Source organism: Hypanus sabinus, chromosome 2 (assembly GCF_030144855.1).
Source record: "Hypanus sabinus isolate sHypSab1 chromosome 2, sHypSab1.hap1, whole genome shotgun sequence".
Taxonomy (NCBI): Eukaryota; Metazoa; Chordata; class Chondrichthyes; order Myliobatiformes; family Dasyatidae; genus Hypanus; species Hypanus sabinus.
This window is the reverse complement of record NC_082707.1, coordinates 52093894-52118275: the sequence shown is the minus strand read 5'-3', so window position 1 is coordinate 52118275 and position 24382 is coordinate 52093894. Positions and strand designations below refer to the sequence as shown.

At 37.6% G+C, this 24382-nt stretch overlaps 3 protein-coding genes across 4 annotated transcripts in view; 2 read left to right on the top strand and 1 right to left on the bottom strand.

Moving 5' to 3' along the window:
• Positions 1-307, top strand: part of actl6a (actin-like 6A) — a 30111-nt gene extending 29804 nt beyond the window's left edge. Inside the window, exon 14 of the mRNA XM_059945874.1 lies at positions 171-307. Coding sequence (XP_059801857.1) covers positions 171-251 — 81 coding nt within the window. The 3' untranslated portion in view covers positions 252-307. The remainder of the gene's footprint in view (positions 1-170) is intronic.
• mrpl47 (mitochondrial ribosomal protein L47) lies at positions 170-8938 on the bottom strand. Of its 2 annotated transcripts, none has more exons than XM_059945897.1 (7): positions 8805-8938; positions 2880-3037; positions 2413-2473; positions 2160-2256; positions 1849-1979; positions 1468-1563; positions 170-826 (listed from the first exon to the last, which is right to left on the bottom strand). In XM_059945897.1, the coding sequence occupies exons 1-7, from the start codon at positions 8810-8812 to the stop codon at positions 733-735; spliced, it is 645 nt and encodes a 214-aa protein (XP_059801880.1). In that variant the 5' UTR covers positions 8813-8938; the 3' UTR covers positions 170-732. The 2 variants fall into 2 exon arrangements, with proteins under 2 accessions (XP_059801880.1, XP_059801871.1); XM_059945888.1 differs by lacking the exon at positions 8805-8938 and adding an exon at positions 8588-8743.
• ndufb5 (NADH:ubiquinone oxidoreductase subunit B5) lies at positions 8906-24382 on the top strand. Its single transcript, XM_059945909.1, has 6 exons — positions 8906-9135; positions 16316-16401; positions 17417-17483; positions 17732-17793; positions 23095-23201; positions 24136-24382. Exons 1-6 carry the CDS (start codon positions 9021-9023, stop codon positions 24254-24256), a joined length of 558 nt encoding a protein of 185 aa, XP_059801892.1. The 5' UTR covers positions 8906-9020; the 3' UTR covers positions 24257-24382.

Here is a 24382-nt window from a genome sequence, read left to right as displayed (position 1 = left end):
CTTCCTGTTATTTTACAATGTGCTTATAAAACTGATCTTCTGTTACTAAAGGCCATCAATTCAGTTTCATTTTTCTCCAGGCCTTTTAGTTAGTGTGCAAAATAATTGCGTAGAGATGCTACAATCCATTAGTTTCATTTTATGTTTAGTTTGGATTTTTGTTTTTAAAGGGTACTTTCCAACAGATGTGGATCTCTAAGCAAGAATATGAAGAAGGAGGGAAGCAATGTGTTGAGAGAAAGTGTCCTTAAATTTTTTAGCAATTATAATTTCATACATTACCTATGCCTTGTTTGTTTTCTCAAGTAGGATTCTCAGGAACCTCCTGTATATTTTTTTTCATGGTCATTGTATAGTGGCTAGATATCAGTGTATATTTTAAGAATTTTTTTTAAACTGGTGAAATAATAGATCAACCAAGTCCCCAAAAACAAAAATGCAAAATTTTAAACTTTAAATTTAGTACTGTTTTTGATACAAATCATGTTTTCTTCAATAACAAATATTTCAATATTTTTGTAATCCAGTTAGATCTTGTGCCTTTTATTGAATCTGTTGTTTATGTTATCACCTGAAGGCTAAACCAGAAAGAAGTGGAATGGACTAACCATAGTCTTTATTTGTAACTGTCTTATGAACAAACTTTAATGTATAATTTATATGCAATAGTAGAACAGGTAATAAACTGTCCTTGACAACACTTACTTTCATATTTACATTGTAAACTTAATACTATGTTGCAGAAGCTTGAGAGATTTTCTCCTGTAGTACTGGTTGATTCTTCTTTGCACGGTTCTTTTTCCGTAGGTACTTCTCAATCTGACGCCTAGCACAAATAAAACAAGATTAGTTTGTGATTTTCCTCAGTTTTTCTTTTGCTGGAGTATGGTGTACTAGTTACTGGCCATGTGGACTCTTTAGTGAATTACTTAAGCATGGGCCATCATCTCTTGACTTCGAGTAATTTGCTGCCAATATCACTAGATGCTACACAAGCAAATATCCTGGTAGTTTCAGGGGGGAGGGGGGGTGTTTCTTTTAATCATAGCACCAAGTATCAGTTACTGTTGAGGATTTTAAGATTTTGAAGAGTTGAATTTTTACCAATCCAGGGCAAGTTCAACGAAGACTAGTAGAATTTTACTTGCAGAAAACTAACACTTTGTCTTCAACTTTTCACTTGAATTTTATTAAACTTACACTTGAGAGCTTTGCTCATTTTACTGAGGATTGTTTTCTAACCAAATTTAGAAAAAAATCAATTTAACTACAGTAGCAGTAAAATCTATAACCAGATTTGCTCTCATGTTTCCACACATTAGTATCCATTTAGTGTACAGAATTCATAAACTTACAACATGAAAGCAGAGTATCCATGCCAGTCTTAAAAAAGTTGAACAGAAAATAATGATCAAAAATACAAAAACTTTTTACAACCAAAAGCTAATGGTAGACAAATTGATTTACCTAACAAAGATGTCCACATATGCTGGAGTGTAGAATCGTTTCCTTCTATATGTTTTGTTTAGGTACCAAGGAATAGGCCATTCCTTAAATTTATACCTAGAGTAAAATATAAAATTAGTGAAGAGTTACAGCAATGGAAAATCATTACAATACCATGTTTTTTTTATATTTGCACACTAATGCACTTGTACCAGGATCTGACAGATTTTATGTGTAAGCATTTAGAAATAAATATTACTTTAGCTTTTACTGAACATTTTAATGATTTATCTGTTGTGGCAGTACTTAATTAATCTTGTGTAACAGACTATTGATACAATAGAAACAAAATGTGAAATTCAAATTGGGGCCAAATAATGCAGAATTGTTAACATATCTGACCAATAGGTTTGTCCAAAGATGTTTCTTCTCCAAGCACCAGGATAGCTTTTCTGCTGCCCAGTCTGCAACAACCTCAGTGCCATTTCACGTTCTTGAACAATGGTGTCAATTCTAGTCATAGATCTTTCGACCTAAAATATTAAAAGATATTGCATAGAAATCAGAAAATACTTCCAATGCAAACTCTATGGTTAAAATATTAATAGTAGTTTATCTTGAGAAATCATGATAAATAAAAAATAGAACTAAAGTAAATTCCATCACATCTTTAAAGAAAAATATTACAACAAGAATCGGAATTTTTGCCTTACTTTTTTTAAGCGCTCTGGACTAGGCATTTGTAATCTTTGTCGTTTTGCTTCTTGTTCTATTGTCAAAAGCATGTTCTTTTCTTTGAGAAGGACATACCTGTATCAAGAATATAATTAGTGTTAGTCTGACCTACAAAAAAGTGAAAGCTCAAATTCAAAGAAATTGAAATTTCACCACGGCACAATATAATGAGATTTTAATGAGATACAGAATGAGATTTTTCAAAAAGAGAAATAACCATAAAAAATGTACCAGAGTTTATGTAAATCCTCGTTGCTTTTTAGTCTTAGCTGCTTTGCTGTCCAGGGTGCACCTAAAAAGTAATTTTAAAACATTCAAGTATTAGTTCTGAAAACTGTTATCCTGAAATCCTGGCTATTTTTGGGTGGGGTGGTAGTTTACTGTTACTGTGGGGTGGTACTTTGAGCATATTTTTGCCTAATTTCACAATATTTGTGAGTAGAACTCAGTGGACATTGGTGCTAAACACAGCACATTTAGAAGAGCAGAAGTTGAGTTCTAATTTCTACACAACTGTACATTCTTTCAAACAAATTTCATGTCACATGCTGGTGATAATAAAACTGATTCTGAAGTGTGCTGTGCTGTTATTTTCAAAGTAAAAATGTACAAGAAAACTACACACTCAAATTAAATGTCCTTACACTCTGCAGGGGTGTGTTGAAATGCATCACTTTAGTATTTTATAAGACACTCACCGGACTTTACAGTTGGTTCTCCCCAGTTTTGTGGATCATCAAAGAATTCTTCTAGTCCTTTACAGGAATTAGTAGTATGCAAAACTCTGCTCTGTTGAGTCAACCTAGTCTGATTTTCTGAACCCAGCCCAAATTTCTGAAGCTCTGGTAAGTTTGACCTTTAGTAATAGAGAACATTTAAGTATGTTAATATGACTTACATTTTGCAAAAATGTTTAATACTATAGTAGTATCACTAGTGTGCTCATTTGCTGTTTCATTTAAGCACATAATTTAAATTACTCAATTAAACAGTAGTTTGTCTTTTGTTCATAGTTTTAATTATTTCCATACCTTATTAACCATTTCCATGAAACTTAGGCTAATTGGGCCAAAATCTTCTGTCTTGATATGTCCCAATTAACTGGAATCCACTATTTTAATTTGAACAATGCCTTAAATAACACCTTCATTTTCCCTTTTGGTCTGCAAGTCAGCAGAACATTTAAGCAAACATTTGAATTTTCCCAACACTCTTGCCTAGTAATCACAGCTGTAGTTCTAGTGGCATCTGTTAGGCCAGTGACATCATGTCATGCATGCAGATCTTAATATACTATAACAAAAAGGAATTTATTTTCTTACAATTTGGAATAGAATGAAGCTAATCCACCAACCATAAGGAACTGGCTAATTATTACTTAGAATCAGTTAGAAATTATAAGTTTCCCTAAATACAGTGGATTCTGCTTAATTGAGACATCACAACCAGTGCATTTCGGCAACCCATTTAGCTGAAGTTTCATGGAAATAGTTAAAGGTATGGGAAAAAAAAAGACAAACTACCATTTAAATGAAATGCAGAACAAATTGGAACACTACCGATGCCACTGGGGGTGGTGACAGGAAACCTGTGCAGGAGTTTTTAAAGCGGAAAAGCCATTGCACTGGAGAAGTCCACTCTCTTCATCTTGGAAGTCCAGGTCGAGTGGTATGAGTAGACATTACATCTAGGGTCTTCTGCCCCGGTTGCAGTAAAAGACCATAATTTCTTTGGCGCCTCATTACTTCGCTTTCCACATAGCTTGGCAGAACCGCCTTCCTAGCTGTTGGAAGTCTCATCTGTCCATACCACAGGAGCTGACTTCGTATGCTAAAACGTGCATGCCCCTCTCTTGCCAGCCAGGGTTTGAGATCCACTGACTACCCTCACAACGTTTAGCCTGCCTTTTTGAAGCAGCGTACCTGAGTGTAGCTTCTGTCACTTGCAAACAGCTATTTGAAAACAGAGCTGAGTATCCGGTGGGGAACAAAGATGACATTAAGATGAATGACGATACCTTAAAATTCTTCGTCATTGAAGTAGTGAAATCATTTCATTTTCACTCCCAGTTGTTTCTGGCATTTCCAACTCTGAACGCTTGAAATCGCAGTGAGCAAAACAGTTCTGAATTGTCTTACTGCTGATTTCTCACTAATGATCAGTGAGAAAAACCACTACTGCTTTATGAACACAAACGCCCACAATTGAAGCTATTTAAAAACAGTTCGCTCTAAGCATAGTGTAGTGTTTAATGGCCACACAAGTGCAAGCGACTGATAGTAATTAGAAATTGTTCAGCAACAGACTCCTGTCGCAATTAAGCGGCAGAGTGTCCCAAATAAATGAAGAGAATTTTGGCTATTTTCTGAATTAGTTTTTGTTCTTTTAAGAGTTGTCCTAAATAAGTGGCTGCCCCTATTAACTGAAGATCCAATTAACCAGAATGCACTGTATATCATAATTAAATATTTGGATAAATAATTACCAATAAATCTTTTTTTCTCTACTATTCTCCTGAAATTGGTGCTAATGAATTTTAAGTATAGATTGAGTACAGCACAACTCATATTCTGTACTAATTTCTTGGATATATTTATGATCTCCTCGCAAAACTGGCCACACACTCAATGACTTTTATTACCAGTAAAAGTTTCAACTAAGTACACTTACCTTGAGGTTTTTAAGAGGCTTTAACAAAAAAATTAGTTCTTCAGAACACAAGGTCACAACAGATTTTAAAATCATGATGTATTTTCATTAACTGAGGAAATAGTTGTACCTAACTGAAATTCATTTGAAAAATTACTTAGATAGTTACATAGTGGTGGATTGAACATGACTAATAATCCCTGTATTTTGTTTCAATCAAACTCCACCACTTTTAAATTTGTAAAGAAAGATTTTTTAAATAATTAAAAATACAATAGAAAAAGCTGTATGGGTGTATTGGCTTAATATAGCTTGTGTTTGATGAACTAATTGTATAACTTTTGGGGCTGCATGGAGACTAGAGAAGTTAGTAGCAAAAGGAAAATCTTCAAAATGGGTGCAGTTTGTGCCAAAACAAGTCAAATACATAAAACTGATATATACAAGAGGCAGCAATTTAGAAGTCAATCACCCCAGCCTCTAGACACGACTGCAAGTGTTTCACAAAACCTAAGTAATTGTTTTCAGTTACTTAAATGCCCTTCCTTCAATAAGATTAGAAATCATAAAGACAAAAGTTTCCATTTGCTGGAACCTAGAGCACAAACAAGATGCTGGAGGATCTCAGCAGGTTGTGTGGGTGGAAGTTGTGTGATGATTACATAATGTTCTGCAGCATTTTTAGCATCATTCCAAATGAACTAGCCCGTGGAACCTTAATTCTTCTGTTCCCATTGACATGTAGCTTTCTCGACTGTTAATGCATGGCCTTCTGAGGAACAGTATCTCATCCTGTCTAAGCACACTGCAGTAATCTGGACTCATTCTTGTAAATCTCTGACCCTCTCCAATGTCAGCATATCTTTTCTTACATAAGGGGCCTACAGCTGCTCACAATACTCCAAATGTGATCTGACCAATTCCTTATAAAGTATCAGCATTACATCCTTGCTTTTCTACTCTAGTCCTCTCCAAATGAATACTAGCATTGCAATTGCTTTTCCTACTGCTGACTCAACCTGCAAGTTAACCTTTAGGAAGTCCTGCACTGGGACTCCCAAATCCGTTCCCTGTTTCAAAAATAGTCTATATCTTTATTCCTAATATCAAAGTGCTTGAACATATAATTCCCTACTCTGTATTCTATCTGCTAGTTCTTTGTTATCAATCACATCATCCAAAGCAACAGACCCAGCACTGACCCCAGGGAACACCACTAGTCACTACAAGCAAAGTAAAGGCCCTATTTGTTCCCAATCTTTGCCTTTGCTGATCTTCTGTTCACTTCAGTTACCTTTACTGCAATACCATGGGTTTTTATCTTGTTTAGCAGCCTTACAAGGGACATCTTGTCAAATGCTTTCTGAAAATCCAGAGAAACACATCAACTGACTCTCTTTTGTCTATACTACCTGTTACTTCCTCAAATAATTCTAACAGACTGGTCAGGCAAGATATCCTGTTTAGAAAACCATGATGACTTTGACCTATTTTATCATGTGCCTCCAAGCATTCCAAAACCTTGCCCTTAATAATAGACTCCAACATCTTTCCAACCACTGAAGTCAGGCTAATTGGCCTATAATTTCCCTTCTTCGGCCTCCTTCATTTCTTCAAGAGTGGAGTGATATTTGCAATTTTCCAGTCCTCAGAAACAATTTCAGGATGTATTATTTCTTAAAAGATCATTACTAATACCTCCGCAATCTCTTCAGCCACATCTTTCAGAACCCTGGGGTGTAATTTACCTGGTCCAGGTGACTTATCTACCTTCAGATTTTTTAGCTCCCCAGGCACCTTCTCTTTAATAGCAACAACACTCACTTCTGCCCCCTCACACTCTTGCATTTCTGACATACAGCCAGTGTCTTCTATCTGGTCCAATGATTCTTGAACTACATCTTATTATGATAGGTCACTGCCTAAGGGTTCTTTTAGCTTAAGTTCCCTAATCAAGTCCGGTTCATTTCACAACAACGAATGCAGAATTGCCTTTTCCCTAGTGGGCTTGACCACAAGCTGCTATACAAGGCATTCTCATAGGCATTCTGCAAATTCCTTCTCTTTGGATCCAGCACCAACCTGATTTTCCCAATCCACCAGCATATTGAACCCCCCCCCCCCCCCCCATGGCCATCACCCTTTTTACATGCCTTTTGTATCCCACATCCTAGCTACTGTTCAAAGGCAGTATCTAACTCCCATCAGTCATTTTACCCTTGCATTTTCTTAATTCTACCCATAAAAATCTACATCTGCTAATCCTATGTCACTTATAAGTACTTGATTTTTTTTACCAAAGCAACTCCACTCCCTCTGCCCACCTGGCTGTCCTTTTGATAGTATGTATATCCTTGGAATCTAAACTCCCAGCTGTGATCTCCTCTCAACTCAGCAATGCCTACAACGTCAAACCTGACAATATCTAATTGCACTACAAGATCATCCACCTTACCACATATACTCTACAAATTCAAATATAACCACTTAACTAGCCTTTTTCAATTTGTCTCCATGTTGCCTTAAGTTAAACTCTAATCCTTTTCTAAACTTTTAATCTTATTCCTATCCTGGAGGCAAACAGTTTGTTTTGTCTGTTGTTTGTGTTGCAGCTCATTGATTTGTAATATTTTCCCTCTCCATCAACACACCTTGTGTTGCTAATTGTAATACATTACATTTTGTCACCAATTCACCTTCAATAAACCAACCTCAGAATTTCCCTGGCTCCTAACCTGTCTTATCTGGCCAGGGATTGAAAAGCAAAAAAACTACAGATGTTGGAAATCTGAAGCAAAAAGACAATGCACAAAGCAGCAGGCCAGGCAGTGCCCTCCAACAGAAACAGAGCTAACAACTCACACTTTTGATTTAAACACTGCAAGACATGCCAGGCAATCTCAAGATGTCCTGAAGCCTCTAAAATCACCTGTCTGGTTTACCCCATTGACCCTTACCAACTTTTAATCAAATCACCTTTGGAAGCATCCTATCTGGATATATAACGGCAACTGCTCTGCATGTGACCACAGAAAACTGCAAAGTTGTGGACAAAGTGCAACACATTAAGGACAGCCAGTCTTCCCTTTATGGTCTCTGTCTATACTTCACACTGCCTCAGTAAAGCACCCAGCACAATCAAAAACATTCCCATTCTCCCCTCTCCCATCAGACAGAATTTACAAAACCCTGAATGCAAATATTAGCAGGCTCAAGGACAGCTTCTACCCTGCTGTTGGATGGTTCCCTTGTACCATAAGATGGCCTTTTGACCCCACAATCTACCTCGTTATTTGATCTTACACTTTACTGTTTACCTGCACTGCATTTTCTCGTAGCTGTTACACTTACAGGATTTGTTACTGTTTTACCTTGTATATGACAATAATAAAGTAATACCCTACACCCCCTTTTCTCTCTCACACACACACAGACACACACACAACGGAATGGCTGGAATCCAGCTCTAATCCCTGCAACATCCCACTGGTCAAATCTCCCCGCCAAAATATAACAATGTTATTCCCATTCTCTTCTTTGCAGTCCATTATGCAAGCAAATATCGTTCAGTACTATGATGTCCAATCGTTGCTTCATTCAGCCGAACTAAAATAGCCATCACTGCCAACTGGTGAAAAGTTTGTGTAGAGTGTGGCCAGATACTTCACTATAGGACTTGGGAGATGTTCCTGTACAACAGAACTTGTGTTAACCTCAATCCCTGCTGCGGCGGGGAGGGGGGAGACGAGCTACTCACGGTGTGGGGCGGGCGACAACCGCCGGACGATTACCGAAGCTCGACCTGACCATCCCCACCAGCCGGTTACACCAGGCCGCCACACGCGCCGCCATGTCGCATCATCCCACAATGCACCGCGTCGCCGCTACCCGGGCAACCAGCCGCTGACTGGTTCACCTTGACCCCAGTCTGTGTTGAGGATCGCAAATGCAGATACGTATCAAACTGAACTCACATTGACATACACTATACATATATATAATACAGCATCTGAAACCACCACAGCGTTGGATCTTGCACGGAGTAACTTGCCGTTCTCGGCCCAGATTTGACCTTGCCCGGTTAATGACATCACAAAGTCGCGCTCTGTTCCATCACCATGGCCTTAACTAAAGATGGCGATTGGTAGCTTCACCCTTACTTCCGTTAACGTCAGTAGGGAATAACAAACATGGCCGTGCTGAGTGTGTTGCGGACGGCGACTGCTCTTTTGGCACGACGACTTCCCATTAAACCGAAATATGTGACCGAGAAATCCCTGCTTCGGCCCTTAGCCAGGCCCGACGGTATGTTTAACATTTATTATTCATCAGTTAATTGTGGGTGTCTTTGCTGGGGAAGTGGTTGACCTTGCATGGTGCAGTTCGGGTCGAATGAGGCCCGAAGGAGAGCGACCATTGACCATCAGTGTTGAATTGCTGTAGGTTGTGTGTCTGCAAAAGTAGTGTCAAGAATAATAATTATAGGGAGTCTGTAGAGAGCCAGCGTTTCAGATGTGCGACCTTTCTTAAAGAGCTACAGGTAAAAGGTTATGCATCGGTTTAACCATGAGTTCTTGTTTCTTTCTTCACCGTTGTTGCCTGACCTGCTGTTTCTAGTATATTTAAAGATAAAAGGTCAAAATAAGTTTATTAGCAAACTGCATCTATGTCTCTATATACAACCTTGCGATTCATTTCTTTGCAGGCATACTCAAATCCATAGTAGAATAATAACCATGAAAGACCAGTTCAGCCAGTATGCAAAAGAACAAGCTGTGCAAATACTAAAATAATGAAATAATAATAAGAAATAAATAAGCAATAAATATTGAGAACGAGATGAAGAGTACCTGAAAGTGAGTCCGTAGTTTGTAGGAACATTTCAATGATGGACAGGTGGCGTTATCCTCTCTGTTCAAGAGCCTGATGTTTGAGAGGTAGTAACTATTCCTGAACCTGGTGGTATGGGAGATAAAGCTCCTGTACCACCTTCCTGATGGCAGCAGTGAGAAAAAAAAAAATGGCCTGGGTGCTGATTGTCCTTGATGATGGATACAGCTTTCCTGTGACAGCACTCCATGGAGACGTGCTCAGTGGTTGGTGGGGCAGGCTTTTCCTGTGATGGACTGGGCTGTATCATCTACTTTTCGTAGGATTTTCCGTTCAAGGGCATTGATGTTTCCATACCAGGCTGTGACGCAGCCAGTCAATATACTCTCCACTACACATCTATAGAAGTTGATTAAATTTTTAGATGTCTTGCCAAATCTTTGCAAGCTCCTAAGGAAGTAGAGACAGTGCCATGCTTCTTCATACATGCACTTACATGCTGGGCTCAGGACAGGTCCTCCAAAGTGATAACACTGAGGAATTTAAAGCTGCTGACCCTCTCCACCTCTGATCCTCCAATGAGGACTAGTTCACTTCTGGTGTCCTCCTCCTGAAATCAATTATCATTACTTTGGTCTTGCTGACATTGTCTAAGAGGTGGTTGTTATGGCACACTCAGACAGATTTTCAATTTCTCTCCTTTTTGCTTATGTGATACCACCTTTGATTAAAACTATGACAATGATGTCAGAAAAATGAATATGGCATTGAAGCTGTGCTTAGCCCCACTGTCATAAGTGTAAAGCAAGTAGAGCGGGGGCTAAGCACACATTTAAGGTGCACCCATGTTGATGGAGACTGTGGAGGAGGTGTTGTTGCTAAGCCAATCTGTCTGGGGTGTGCAAGTAAGGAAATCAAGGATCCAACTGCACAAGAAGGTAATGAGGCCAAGGTCTTGAAACTTATTGATTAGTTTTGAGGGGGCGATGATATTGAATGCTGACCTGTAGTTGATGAAGAGCATCCTGCATATTTGCTGTCCAGATGTTCCAGGGTTGAGTGAAGAGTCAGAGAGGTGGCATTTGCTGTGGACCTGTTGCTCCAATGGGCAAATTGGAGCAGGTCCAAGTTGCTTCTCGGGCAGGGGTTGGTATGTCCATCACCAACCTCTCAAAACACATCATCACTGTGGATGGGTGCTACTGGATGATCATCATTGAGGCAGGTTATCACATTTATCTTAGGCACTGGTATAATCGAAGCTGGTGGGTACCTCAGAGTGCTAAAGTGAGAGGTTAAAGATCACAGTGAACAGTCCAGTCATTTGATCGGTACAGGTTTTTCATATTGGGCCACCCTTCTGAAGGCTGCTCGGACATCAGCCTCAAGAGATTGAAATCTTAGGATCATCAAGGGAAGTTTGTGGTGGTTCCTCCATAATTAGATGGTCAAAACAAGCATAGAAGGCATTGAGTTCATCTGGAAGCAAAGCCCTGTTGTTGCCCATGTTCTTTGATTTAACTTTATAATTGGTGATAGTAATTGAGCCCTGCCACAACTGTCGAGTGTCCTTCATTGACTGAAGTTTAGTCCGGGAATGCCACTTTGCCTATGAGATGGCTTTCCAGGGGTTGTACCTGGACTTTTTGTAACTTTCTTTCGCACCAGACTTGAATGCCTCTGATCTAGCCCTCAACAGATGGCAGATCTCATGGTTCATCCAGGGCTTCTGGTTGGGGAAGACTCTGACTTTGTGGGAACATACTTGTCTACAACTATTTTAATGAAGTTTGTGACAGCCATGGTGTTTTCATTCAGGTCCACAGATGAGTCCTTGAACATAGCGCAGTCCACTGACTCATTGCTGTTCTTGAGCCTCCAACAACTGCCTCTTTGTTGTCTTAATCTCTGGAACTTTGTTCTTTAGTCTTTGCCTGTATACAGGTAGAAGAAGGACAGCCGAGAGATCCAAAAATGTGGTCTGGGCATGCAACAGTAGGCATTCCTTAACTTATAGCAGTGGTCCAGTATGTTGGATCCTCTGGTGCTACAGGTTATATGCTGATGGAAATTGGGCAGGGATTTCTTCAAACTAGCCTGGTTGAAGTCCACAAGTATGATTTGAAATGCATCAGGATGAACTGCTTCATGTTTGGAGCTGGCATCATGCAGTAAGTATCTCAAGTGCTTGATTATAGTCGGCCGCTAATTCTACATAAACTGTGGTCAGGATTACAGAGGAGAACTTCCTAGGTAAGTAGAATGGGCGGCATTTGACCATTAGGTGTTCAAGGTCGGAGGAACAGGAGTTCGACAAAACTGACACATCAGAGCACTGAAAGTTTATCATGAAACACACACTTCTACCCTTTGCCTTTTCAAGTCAGCAATTCGATTCATTCTGCAAACTGACCATCTTCTGGTCTGATCACTGTTGGGAGACAGCAGTGTCTCACTCAGACGTAAAAAGCAACAATTCCTCATTGCCCTCTATTACAGCAGTCTTGCCCTCAGGAGGTGTACAGGAATGAGATGGATCAGCTGGTTGAGTGGTGTCACAACAACAAACTTTCAGTCATCATCAGCAAGACCAAAACTGATTGTTGACTACAGGAAGGAGAAGTCAGGAACCACACACCAATCCACGTTGAAAGATCAGCAGTGAAAAGAGTGAGCAGTTTCAAGTTCTGGGCATCAACATCTCAAAGATCTTTTCCTAGGCTCTGTACATTGATTCATTCATAAAGAAGGCTTGTCAGTGGTTTTACTTCATTTGGAGTTTGAGGAGGTTTGGTCTGCCTCCAGAGATTCTTGCAGGTTTCTACAGATGTGTTGTGGCAAGCATTCTGACAGGTTGCATCGCAGTTAGGTATGGAGACCCAATGCACAGGATTGCGAGAGACTGCAGAGGGTTATGGACTCAGCCAGATCCATCATGGGGACAGCTCTCTCCACCATTGACGACGTCTTCAGAAGACAGTGCTTCAAGAAGATGGCACCCTTACCATCAGGTCATGCCTTCTCGTATAATTACCACTGGGGAGGAGGTACAGGAGCCTGAATATCCATACTCGTATCTTAACAGTTTCTTCCCCTCAGCCGTCAGATTCCTAAAGGTCCACGAACTGTACCTTGTTATTTGTTTTTTGCACTATTTAATTAGTAATTTTTATGTCTTGCATTGTACTTTCGGTGCAAAGCAACACATTTCATGAAATGTTAGCAGTAATAAATAATTCACTTTCATATTCTGACACTTTCATCAGTTTAATTTGCATTGATTTAGCCAAACTACTGCATAAGGTTTATGGATTTTAACTGGAAGTTGTATTCAAAATAAGTTGAATCTGTCAATTTGTAAGCTTTTATCTGACACATAAAACAACATTGCACTCAACATCAGTAAGACCTAGGAACTGATTGTGGACTTCAGGAAGGGGAATTTGAGGAAGCATACACCAGTCCTCATCAAGGGATCAGAAGAAAGAGGGTGAGCAGGTTCAAGTTCCTGTGTGTCAACATTTTTGAGGATCAATCCTGCACCCAACATGATGCAATTACAAAGGAGGCTTGACAGAAGCTTTATTTCACTAGAAGTTTGAAGGGAATTGGTATGTCAGCAGAGACACTTGCAAATTTCGACAGATATACTATGGAGAGCATTTTAACTTTGTGGAGATGATGTAACTAGCACAGGATCAGAAAAAGATGTAGGAAGTTGTAGACTCTGTCAGCTCCATCATAGGCACTAACATCCAGGGCACCTTCAAAAGTTGATGTCTTACTAAGGATTCCCATCACCCAGGACATAGCCTCTTCTCATTGCTACTATTAAGGAGGAGGTGTAGGAGCTTGAAGACACACTCAGCGTTTCAGGACTGCTTCCCCTCTGCCATCAGATTTCTTAATGGACAATGAACTCATGAACACTACATCACTACTTTTTTCCCCTCTTTTTACACTGCTTACTTAATTTTCTTGTTTTATTTATATAAATTTCACAACATATGCCTGTGTATGACTGAGTGGACAGAGTCAGAGTGGTGATCTTCAAGCTTCAGTCAGAGAAAGCAAAGAAAAGCTCGAGTTAGGAGAGTAGAGATGCCAAGCAGGATAGCTGAATGCTCCTCTTGCAGGTATGCGAAGGCAAGGAGACCTCCAGTATCCCTGACGACTACAGCTGTGAGATCTGCATCCAGCTGCAGTTTCCAACAATCCGCATTAAGGAGTTGGAGCTGGAACTGGATGAACTCCGGATCATTTGGGAGGCTGGGGATGTAATAGATAGGATATATAGAGAGGTAGTTACGCCCTTGGTGCAGGACACAGGAAACTAGGGTGACAGTCAGGAAGAGGAAAAGGTTTAAGGACCTAGTGCAGAGTACCCCTGTGGCCATCCACCTCAACAACAGGTATTTTACTTTGGATACTGTTGGAGGGGAGGGGTGTGGGGTGACCTAACAGAGTCACAGTGGTCGGGTCTCTGGCATTGATTCTGAGTCTGCCTCTGTGACTCAGAAGTGGGGAAAAGAGGCGAGCTGTGGTGATAGGGGATTTGCTAGTTGGGGAAATGGACAGGAGATAATGAGATTTCCCCATTGGTATGTTGCCTCTGAGTGTCAAGGTCCAGGACATCTAGGCTGGAGTCCTCAGCATTCTTAAATGGGAGGGTAAACAACCAGAGATTGTGGTGCATGTAGGTACCAGTGACGTGGGTAGGACAAGTGACAAAGTTCTACATAGGGAGTTAGATGCAAAGTTAAAGGGCAGGACCTCCATGGTTGTGATCTCAGGATTGGTACCTGTGACAGGTGCAAGTGAGGCCAGAAATAGGAAGATTAAATATTTAAAATTTCAAAGTAAATTTTTTCAGAGTACTTATACTGTATGTCACCATATATTACCCCAAGATACTTTTTTTGCAGACTTTCACAATAGAACAAAGAAATACAGCAAAATCTATGAAAAAATCTACACTTAAATGAAACTTGAAAATGTACTAAGTTCTTAACAGATTGCCCTTTCATTATTAAATGAAATCTCATTGACTTCTTATTTTTCTTACATCTTCAGTTTTTTACCAAATATTTTGTCTTGTTTTTAACTTTTTAATGTGAATGACAAGGCTGAACAGTGACAAATCTTTAACAGACAGTCTTAAGTAGTGGCCTGTGAACTGCACTGATCACCAGAATGATCAAACATTAATTTTACTCCACAGTCTCCAAACAAAATGTAAGGAAGGTTTAAAAGCAAAAATAAACTCCTGAAAAGACTCAGTGGATCAAGCAGCATTCATGGAGGCAAAAGGATATTTGTTGTACCTTTATTAGGACTGAGAGGATAGAAGGAAGATAGCTGGTATAAAGCTGTGAGAGGAAGGGTTAGAACAGTCTGGTAGGTGGTAGGTAGAAATTATAAATTTTGCAGATGCACAAAATGTTCACAGCTGGCATTGCCCAGTGATTGTAGTAATCTTGAATATTTTTGGCCAATTACAAAATGTAGAATGTTTTCAATATATTCTATATACTGTGTAAAGCAAGTAAATCACATTCAACAGCTTGACTTTCTGAAACATTCCATATTTACAGGAAGACACCTAGAGGCAGCATTTAATTTTGGCAAAACACTTGTAATTTTTATCTTTGGCTACTTCCTTTATCACTTAGTTTTACAGGAGCCAACTTTGTGACCCTTTATTAAGACCAGAAAAAGGTGGTCATCTCCCTTAATCATTTGAGTCCTAGGCACCTGTATCTTTATTTCAGATTGCATGTCAAGCTCTCAAACTGCCTAACACAAAAAATGCTGGATGAAGTCAGCAAGTCAGGTAACATCCATGGAGGGGATTAAAAAGTCCATGTTTCAGTCCAAGAAGTGTCTCTTTTGTGTGTTTTACTTGAATTCTAGCATCTGCAGAATCTCTTGTAATCTGCCTAGTGGCCACAGGAATTCAAGTACATCTTTATTATTGACTACTGATGTACAAGTTAGTTATTTTGAAATAGTTCTGCTAGTGCTGATTCGTTGTTTGTATTTATCTGTTATCTTTTCTGTACCTTGCATTGTGCACACAAAACTTTTATAAATTAATGGCACAATATTTGTTTTGTGTTTTATTCTTTATATTTCCAGTCTGTATTTTTCATGTATCTCCAAATCTTGCCCAGGTCTGCTGGGGGTGCTGAGAAGACTTGGCATCCGTTGAAAGAGCTGAGAGGATCAATGTTTGCTTCTGAACTAATATTCTTTCAGTGTTGCAGCATTGTTATGGGTTGTTTCTTTCACAGCAGGTCATATTAATTCATGTAGGCCTCTTTTACCAGCCAATAAGATTCTGACTAATAAAGTTGCTTCTCCTCTTTACCATCACGTTCTTTGATTCCCTGAATACCCAAAACTCTCAGTTTATTATTGTATAGTTTCAGCAGCTGAGCATCCCTGTATACAGTGTTAAAAGGTATATTACACAATTTGTATTGTACGTCTTGCTTTATTGGTTAGCCTTCTAACTTGTACAAGTGTGGTGGGCAACCCTTTGATTTCTATGTTCCTGCAGTTCTGGCTTTACGTGTTCTTCAATTTCTTAATTTTAACTTGTATTAATGTTTCTGTGATGTATTTTAGAGATTTAATTACGTGTTGGTTTCAGTTGTAGTTCGCCATGGTAGTCATGGGAAACAGATGTTTGTCATCAAGTCCAGTCAATATTACGATCGTCGTTTTTTGCGCCTCCTGGTATGTATTAAGTCATAGCTCTAATTTAAGTAATCTATAATTTTTGGAAAATTCTTTCTGATGGTGAAAAAAAATCAATTTGGGTATATATTCTTGAGTTGACAACCAAGCTGGCACTTAATAAAGAAAGTCTTAAATTGTCACTTGTCTGTACAAATGTATGTCCAAAGAGTGAACATAATTTATTTACTTACAGTATTTATTTAAAAATACATTCTGCCTCTTTAAGCCGTGCTGCCCAGTGATATAACTCACCAAATCACGGGACAATTTACAATGACCAATTAACCTACAAACTGGTACATTTTTGGACTGTGGGAGGAAGCCCACACGCACACAGGAAGGAGTGTACAGAGCTTCTTACAGAGGATCCTGCTTTTGAACTCCAACGCCCCGAGCTGCAATAGCATCGCGCTCACCGTTATTCTACCGTAGCTTTGGTATCTGCTGTAAAGCTTGGGAAACATCTTCACAAGGCCACATTTCCATCGTCAGAGTACAGATTGACTAATTAAATTCATTCAGTTTCTCTCAGCTCCTCGGCATAACAAATACATTCGTAATGTATGTCTTGCTTTATTGGTTAGCCTTCTAACTTGTACAAATATTGTGGGCAACCCTTTGATTTCTATGTTCCCCCAGTTCTGGCTTTACCTGTTCCTCAATTTCTTAATTTTAACTTGTATTAATGTCTTATAATGTCTTTATATCTTAATGCCTAGATTTGTGTAGTGAAGCCTTGGTAGCTTTACTGATAAATACACTATTTAATACTGTTTAAATTGGTAAGTTGCGTTTAAATTTTTTCAGTTAAGGGCAAGGTGGTCTTGCTAGATTTATGCTGCCTGGGTAATTTTAGGATATGCACTCCAGTGTAAAAAAAATATATTTGCCAGCTTATCAATAATAATACGAGTATTAATTATTTTACCCTTTAGATACTAAATTATTGTTTGAAAATTTTATAACTTCTGAGTAAAATTGCACTTATTTTCAATCAATTCTTTTCCTGCAGAGTTTCTATATTTTATTAACTGGAATACCAGTGGCTGCATTAATAACTTTTGTGAATATTTTTATTGGTAAGTGAATTACAATGGTAATCATAAATGGTACAAAAAATGTTAAAGTAACACTAAGCAAATAAAACTGATGTATAAAATATAGATTTGTTTTCACTTTAGGTCCTTCTTTTCAGAAATTACCATCAGTTAAAATATGTGGCTTAGCACAATGATAATGTGGAACCTGAAAAGTCATTATTTGTTTCAAGAAAAACATAAATTGCATTTTTTTCTAAAAATATATATTCGGAATGCTGCATTTGCAGGTGAAGCTGAGCTTGCAGAGATTCCTGAAGATTATGTTCCAGAGCACTGGGAATACTACAAGGTATGGTGTACTTCAGGATCAGTTGTGGTCATCGGTGTGTGGAACCACCAGGAGATGAGCAAGATCTTAATTAAATCTTATCACAAGTATTTGCCATAGAGAAGTCATGGAAGCTAGGGTATTCAGGGAAGAGAACAGTGGGGTTGTAGTCTCAAAGGTGAATAAATCCCTGAGGTCTGACCAGGTGTGTCACAGGAGGTTGGGAGAGAATGTATATGGCATGATTAGTAACCTTACAGGTGACTAATTCACTAATCAAGGGATGGCGTTGCTATGGCTAGAATTCCGTAGTGAGAGGTGAGGTACCAGAACACTGGAGGATGATTAATATTGTGCCTTTATTTAAGAAAGGCTCAAATTATCTTGTATTCCGTTGGTAAAAGAAAACAAAGATATTTAGATATAGCTTTATTGGTGGATAAAATTAAAGAAATTGATAAGATTTATTCCGTTACTCCTACCAAAGAACTTTATAAGAAGAGAGTTGAGCTTCAAATGGAACATAGCTTATTATTATCTTCTTCAATTGAGAATCAATTAATCAAGACTAGGGCTCAATTTTATATTCATAGTGATCGAACTGGTAAACTGTTAGCTAATCAATTAAAAGCTATTTCGACTAAGCAACAAATTATTAAAATTCGTAAACAAGACGGTAATTTAACTACTGATCATAAAGAAATCAATAACACTTTTCAAGATTTTTATAAATCTTTATATCAATCAGAATTTGATGGTGACCTGTCCACGATGGATAATTTTTTTAACAATTTGAATATTCCTAAACTGATAGATGAAGATCGTAGCTTGCTTGATGCTCCTATCTCTATGGCCGAAATAAGAGAGGCTATCTCATCAATGAATTCAGGGAAAGCTCCTGGCCCTGATGGTTATATTGTAGAATTTTTTAAAACTTTTTCTTCTTTGCTTTCCCCTTGATTATGTGAAATCTTTAATGATGCGTTTGCTAAGAAGAGATTACCTCAATCTTTTTATGAAGCTACTATCTCTCTAATTCTTAAAAAAGATAAAGATCCTACTTTATGTGCATCTTATCGCCCTATATCATTATTAAATGTAGATTCTAAGATTCTTACAAAAATTTTAGCCATTAGATTAGAAAAGGTACTATCACAGATTATTTCAGAAGATCAAACTGGTTTCATTAGGAATCGGTATTCCTTTTTTAATGTTAGAAAATTGATTAATATAGTTTATACTTCATCACCCACAACCCCAGAATGTGTTATCTCATTAGATGCTGAAAAAGCTTTTGATAGAGTTGAATGGACATACTTATTCAATGCATTGAGAAATTTTAATTTTAGTCCTAATTTTATATCATGGATTAAATTAATATATTATAAACTTGTTGCTTCTGTTCTTACAAATAATTATAGATCCTCTTTTTTTCAATTATCTCGTGGTACGAGACAAGGTTGTCCTTTTAGTCCTTTATTATTTAATATCGCATTAGAACCTTTAGCCATTGCTATTCGTGAATCTCCTAATATTTTTGGTATTACCTGTAATGAGAAGTTATACAAATTATCACTTTATGCTGATGACTTGCTGTTATATATTTCTGATCCAGACAGGTCTATTCCCGCTATTTTATCCTTGTTGGCTCAATTTGGTAGTTTTTCTGGTTATAAATTAAACTTAGATAAGAGTGAATTATTCCCCTTAAACGTGCAAACTTTATTGAATGACAGAATACCATTTAAAGTTGTTACTGATAACTTTATCTATTTAGGTATAAAAATTACCAAGAAATATAAAGATTTATTTAGACTGAGTTTTTTACCTATGCTTCATCAAATTCAACAACTTACTACAAGATGGTCTCCCTTATTCCTATCATTAGTTGGTCGGATTAATGCTATTAAAATGATGATTTTACCGAAATTTTTATATTTATTTCAAGCCTTACCGACTTTTATTCCTAAATCTTTTTTTGACAACATTGATTCAAAAATTTCCTCATTTGTGTGGCAAAATAAAAACCCCAGGTTAAGTAAAAGGCAATTACAAAAATCTAAAAAAGATGGTGGTTTAGCTTTACCTAACTTTAGATTTTACTATTGGGCGAATAATATTCGTAACCTAACGTATTGGAAATTAGATTTGGACTCACCATTGTGTCCACAGTGGGTAAATTTGGAATGCAATGAGGTAAAGGGATATTCTCTATTTTCCGTTCTTGGTTCTTCTCTTCCTGCTGATTTAGTTAAATTCAATAAACAGATATCTAATCCTGTTATCAAACATACACTACGAATTTGGTTTCAATTTCGTAAGTTTTTTACTCTGAAAAACTTTGTTCTTGATAGCCCTATTTTACTTAATTTTTTTTTTCAAACCTTCATTGACAGATCAAGCTTTTAGCATATGGAAAAGGAAAGGTATAAAATGTTTTCGTGATCTTTTTTTTGAAGGTACTTTGATGTCTTTTGACCAACTTTCTAACAAATTTAAATTACCTAAATCTAATTTTTTCAGATATTTACAAATCAGAAATTTCTTACATAAAGTTCTACCATCTTTTCCCAATTCAACTTCAATGGATTTCTCAGATTTGTTTTTTACCTTAAATCCTTGTCAGAAGGGATTAGTAGCTTTTATTTACAATATGATTATGAAGATACAACCAGAAATATCAGATAGAATTAAATAAGAATGGGAAAAAGAACTTCGATACAATATATCAACAGATAAATGGGAAAAAATTTTACAAATGGTTAATTCCTCTTCTATATGTGCTAAACATGCTTTAATACAATTTAAAATTGTACACAGAGCTTATATGTCTAAAGATAAGCTTGCTCGATTCTATTCTCATATTAACCCTCAATGTGACAGATGTCATTCAGAAGTGGCTTCACTGACCCACATGTTTTGGTCATGTCCCATTTTACATAATTATTGGAAGGACATATTTGTTACCATTTCCTCAATTTGGAATATCGATTTACAACCTCATTTTATTACTGCAATTTTTGGTATACCAAATGAGGATGGTAATCAGTTTTCCCCTTCAATCAGACGAATGATTGCTTTTGTAACATTAATGGCCAGAAGGTCTATATTACAAAACTGGAAAGAAGTAAATCCTCCTACCACGTCTCAGTGGTTTTCTCAAACTATTTCTTATCTGAGCTTGGAAAAAATTAAAAGCACTATTTTTGACTCATCAATTAAATTTGAAGAAACTTGGGGACCGTTCATTCGACATTTTCATATGAATTAATTTGGCCTTTTCCAGACCTTCTTTCTGCTTATTCATGTTCAGGTATGGAGTTCCGGAGTTCTTTGACACTATCATATACTTATAAACTGTTATTATTGCCCATGTTAGTTTAGTTTAGTGTTTTTTTTTCAATATATATTCTTTTTTATATATTTTCAAATTTTTTTCCTTTTCTTTTGACGATTATTTTTGTTTTTTTCATATATAATTATATAGACGATTGATTAATGTACCTTTTTTTGTTGATGTTTAATAGGATATTATTATCCTATTATTAATGCAATTTCAAGTTTATTGTATTCATAACCTATTCATTATTATGTTATTTTTTATATATATATATATGAAACTCAATAAAAAGATTGAAAAAGAAAGAAAAGAAAGGCTGCAAGGAGAAGCCAGGGAACTGAAGGCTGGTGAACCTGGCATCACACCCAAATTGTTAATATTAGCTGATGAGCGATCAGTGATCCAGTAATGATCCTCATGGCACATCAGTGGTCATAGACCCCAAGTCTGAAAAACTCTTGACTTCTTTAATCAGACTTATTAAGTGGTTGGAAAGTTACTGGCGGGAATTTTAGAAGACAGGATCTGCCTGCAATTTGGGAAGGTTGGTTGATGTTGCACGACTACCCTGCACTCGCCCTTGTCGTAGATTTGAATGGATCTCCTTCTTGGACATTCTAGTGTTAAAGGTGGCTCCTTCTGAACGGGAGGTTCAGCTCAGTTTCCTGGGCTTAATGTTGATTGTTGCAAGTTGACTATCTGAGATGAGGAATGAATCCTAATCTGGGTGTGAGAATGCCACTGTTACGATAGGACATGGGCATACCCAAAACTTGTTTGCTGATAGATTGACCAGTTTGATAATTGCTGTGAGGAACATTGTAAGAGTGTCTTAATTCTCATTGCAAGTTGAGGAGCTCAACAAATGTTAGAGAAGGAACTGGGAGACTGTACCTAGTAAGTGATACAAGACACAATGGGTTTACCCAGTTTTGTTCCCCTCTGCCATCTAGTTCCATCAGCCTGATATGCACACAATTAACTTACTGGATTGGCTCAGTGACAGAAAGCAGAGGGTGATGGTTAAAGGTCTGATCTCTGACTAGTGGGGTGCTCTAGGGGTCAGTGTTATTCATTATTTAAGTAAATGATTTGGATGTGAATGCGCATGACACAATTAGCAGGTTTGCTGATACTAAATTAGGGAATCTTGTTGACAGTGAAGCAAGTGACAATGAATTATAAAGAGATCTTTATCAGTTAGGGAGATAAGCTGAAGAATGGTAAATGGATTTCAATTTAGATAAGTGTGAGGTGATCACTTTTGCTTTCAAACCAGGGTAGTTGCTATATAGTAAATGGCAGGGTACTGATGAGTGTTGTGGAACAGAGGGGTCCAAGAATACATTAGCAGAGTGTAGTGAAAGCTACTGCTCAAGTAGACAGGCAGGTGAAGAAAGCAGCTCTCTTATCTCTCTCCTATCTGACACCGCTTATCATCTTCCTGAACAGATTCCATCATCTGCAGCCTCCGTTGTCTCTCGACCTACACCCTCTCTCGCCCTGGCTCTGCCTGCTCTTTTTTTCTCTCCACATCTATTTCAATCTACCATCCTCATCCTTCCCCCTTCCATTCTGGCTCCATCTGTCCATCTCAGCCCCACCCTGGTTTCCCACTATTTCATCTCAACTTCTCCTTCACCCCTCATTATCTTCTCTCTAGACCAGCCACCAGACCACCGGATTTCTGGTGCAGGGTCTTAAAAAAAAATCCGCCATGTTATTCAGCAAATTTTGCAGCCGTCTCTTTGGGCCCTTCTTTCAAGATATTTACATAAATTGTAAAAGTTGAGAACACAGGATTAATCCCAGTGACCCGCATCTTGTTACATTTTATCAATCAGAAAAGGGCACATTTCTCTGCTAGTGAACCAATCCCCTATCAACACTATGGCAGAATGAATTACAACTTTACTCTCATTCTTTATAACTTTATTTCTTAATAATACATTTCTAGTCACACAGATTTTTTTTTATTTTAGCATCCCATAACCAGGTGGATTTCAAGAAATATTTATGACCCACCTGAGAAGAGTTATGAGAAAATGATGGCTCTTATTGCAATTGAAGAAGAGAAAGCAGATCTGAGGCAAGTTGGAGGAAATCTATAATAGCATTTTTCTTATTATTTTTGAGGCTATATGTATTTCAAAATGTGTACTAGCATTCAAATCTTTGCAGTGGTAATATTAACCTGCCAGGCAACCACCTTCAAATAACTAAATATATTAAAGAAAATAAGCTTTTCATTGTCCCTCGGTACATGTGACAATAATAAACCAAATCCAATTACAATTCACAAAATGCCTCCTGATCAAAATACCTCATTTAAATCTACTTTTGTGAATGCTGATTTTTTAATGTGGTGCCTTACCTCTCAAACTGGATATTCCTTTCTAATTCTTATGAGGAATAATTGTGTGCAAAGCAGCTGTTAATAAAATATGTAATTAAACTGTAATTAAGCACATCAAAAGAGTTGAAATGTGTGTTAATCTAAGAATGTTCCAGAATATTTTTCAGTAAACGAAGTAATTCTTGAAATGTGATGATAGATGGGTAATGACTATTTTATGTTATTGGTCTAACAGATTAGTAAGGATACCCAGAATACTTCCTCACCCCTCTTTGAAGCAGAGCCATGCCCACATAAAACAGTAGTTGAGACTTCAGTTATTGTCTCTTCTCAAGTGTTAGTGTTAGCTGACAGTTTTGTACTTCAGTCTCGGGAATGGGACTAATTAGATTAAAATAGGTGTATTACCAGACAGAGGACAGTTCACAATCCAGAAGTGTGAAGTGTTACTGCAGAATTGTTCTTGCATATTAGCACCAGTTGATTTAAGATTTAATGATTTTTTTGGGACAGCTACAAGCTGATTTACTCCTTGCCTAAATCATGATTCTGGCAGCCAGGGATCAAAAATAGCTGACAGAACAAAAGCAACTTTGTGTAAAATGTTGTGGTATGAAACTGTCTTTAATGCATTTATAGTAAATTGCTGGTTTGTCTTTGATTATAGGCTTAAACAGCTTGAGGTTCGCCGGCTGATGAGAGAAAGAGGTGATGGCACATGGTATCAATATGAAACGCTGGATAAAAATTTAATTGATAATTCTCCAAAGACGAGCCCAGATTACTAAATTGATTACTAAGATCGCTGAATGGTAGTATTTACCAGTACCAATATGGAACTCATTATTTAGTAAGTTATGTATGTGTTTGCATCATTATTATCTTGACAAATAAATTTTCTTATTCCAATTAAA

What these genes read in the sequence shown, in the direction of transcription:
- mrpl47 (XM_059945888.1), bottom strand. Translation starts at nt 8,682, where the DNA reads ATGGCGGCGCGTGTGGCGGCCTGGTGTAACCGGCTGGTGGGGATGGTC. An exon ending in GTCCAGAGCGCTTAAAAAAA is followed by an intron (nt 1,980 to 2,159) that starts GTAAGGCAAAAA and finishes TTAATATTTTAG; the next exon opens with GTCGAAAGATCTATGACTAG. An exon ending in ATCTTTGGACAAACCTATTG is followed by an intron (nt 1,564 to 1,848) that starts GTCAGATATGTT and finishes ATTTTACTCTAG; the next exon opens with GTATAAATTTAAGGAATGGC.
- ndufb5 (XM_059945909.1), top strand. Translation starts at nt 9,021, where the DNA reads ATGGCCGTGCTGAGTGTGTTGCGGACGGCGACTGCTCTTTTGGCACGA. An exon ending in GTCGTTTTTTGCGCCTCCTG is followed by an intron (nt 16,402 to 17,416) that starts GTATGTATTAAG and finishes CTTTTCCTGCAG; the next exon opens with AGTTTCTATATTTTATTAAC. An exon ending in GAAGAGAAAGCAGATCTGAG is followed by an intron (nt 23,202 to 24,135) that starts GCAAGTTGGAGG and finishes CTTTGATTATAG; the next exon opens with GCTTAAACAGCTTGAGGTTC.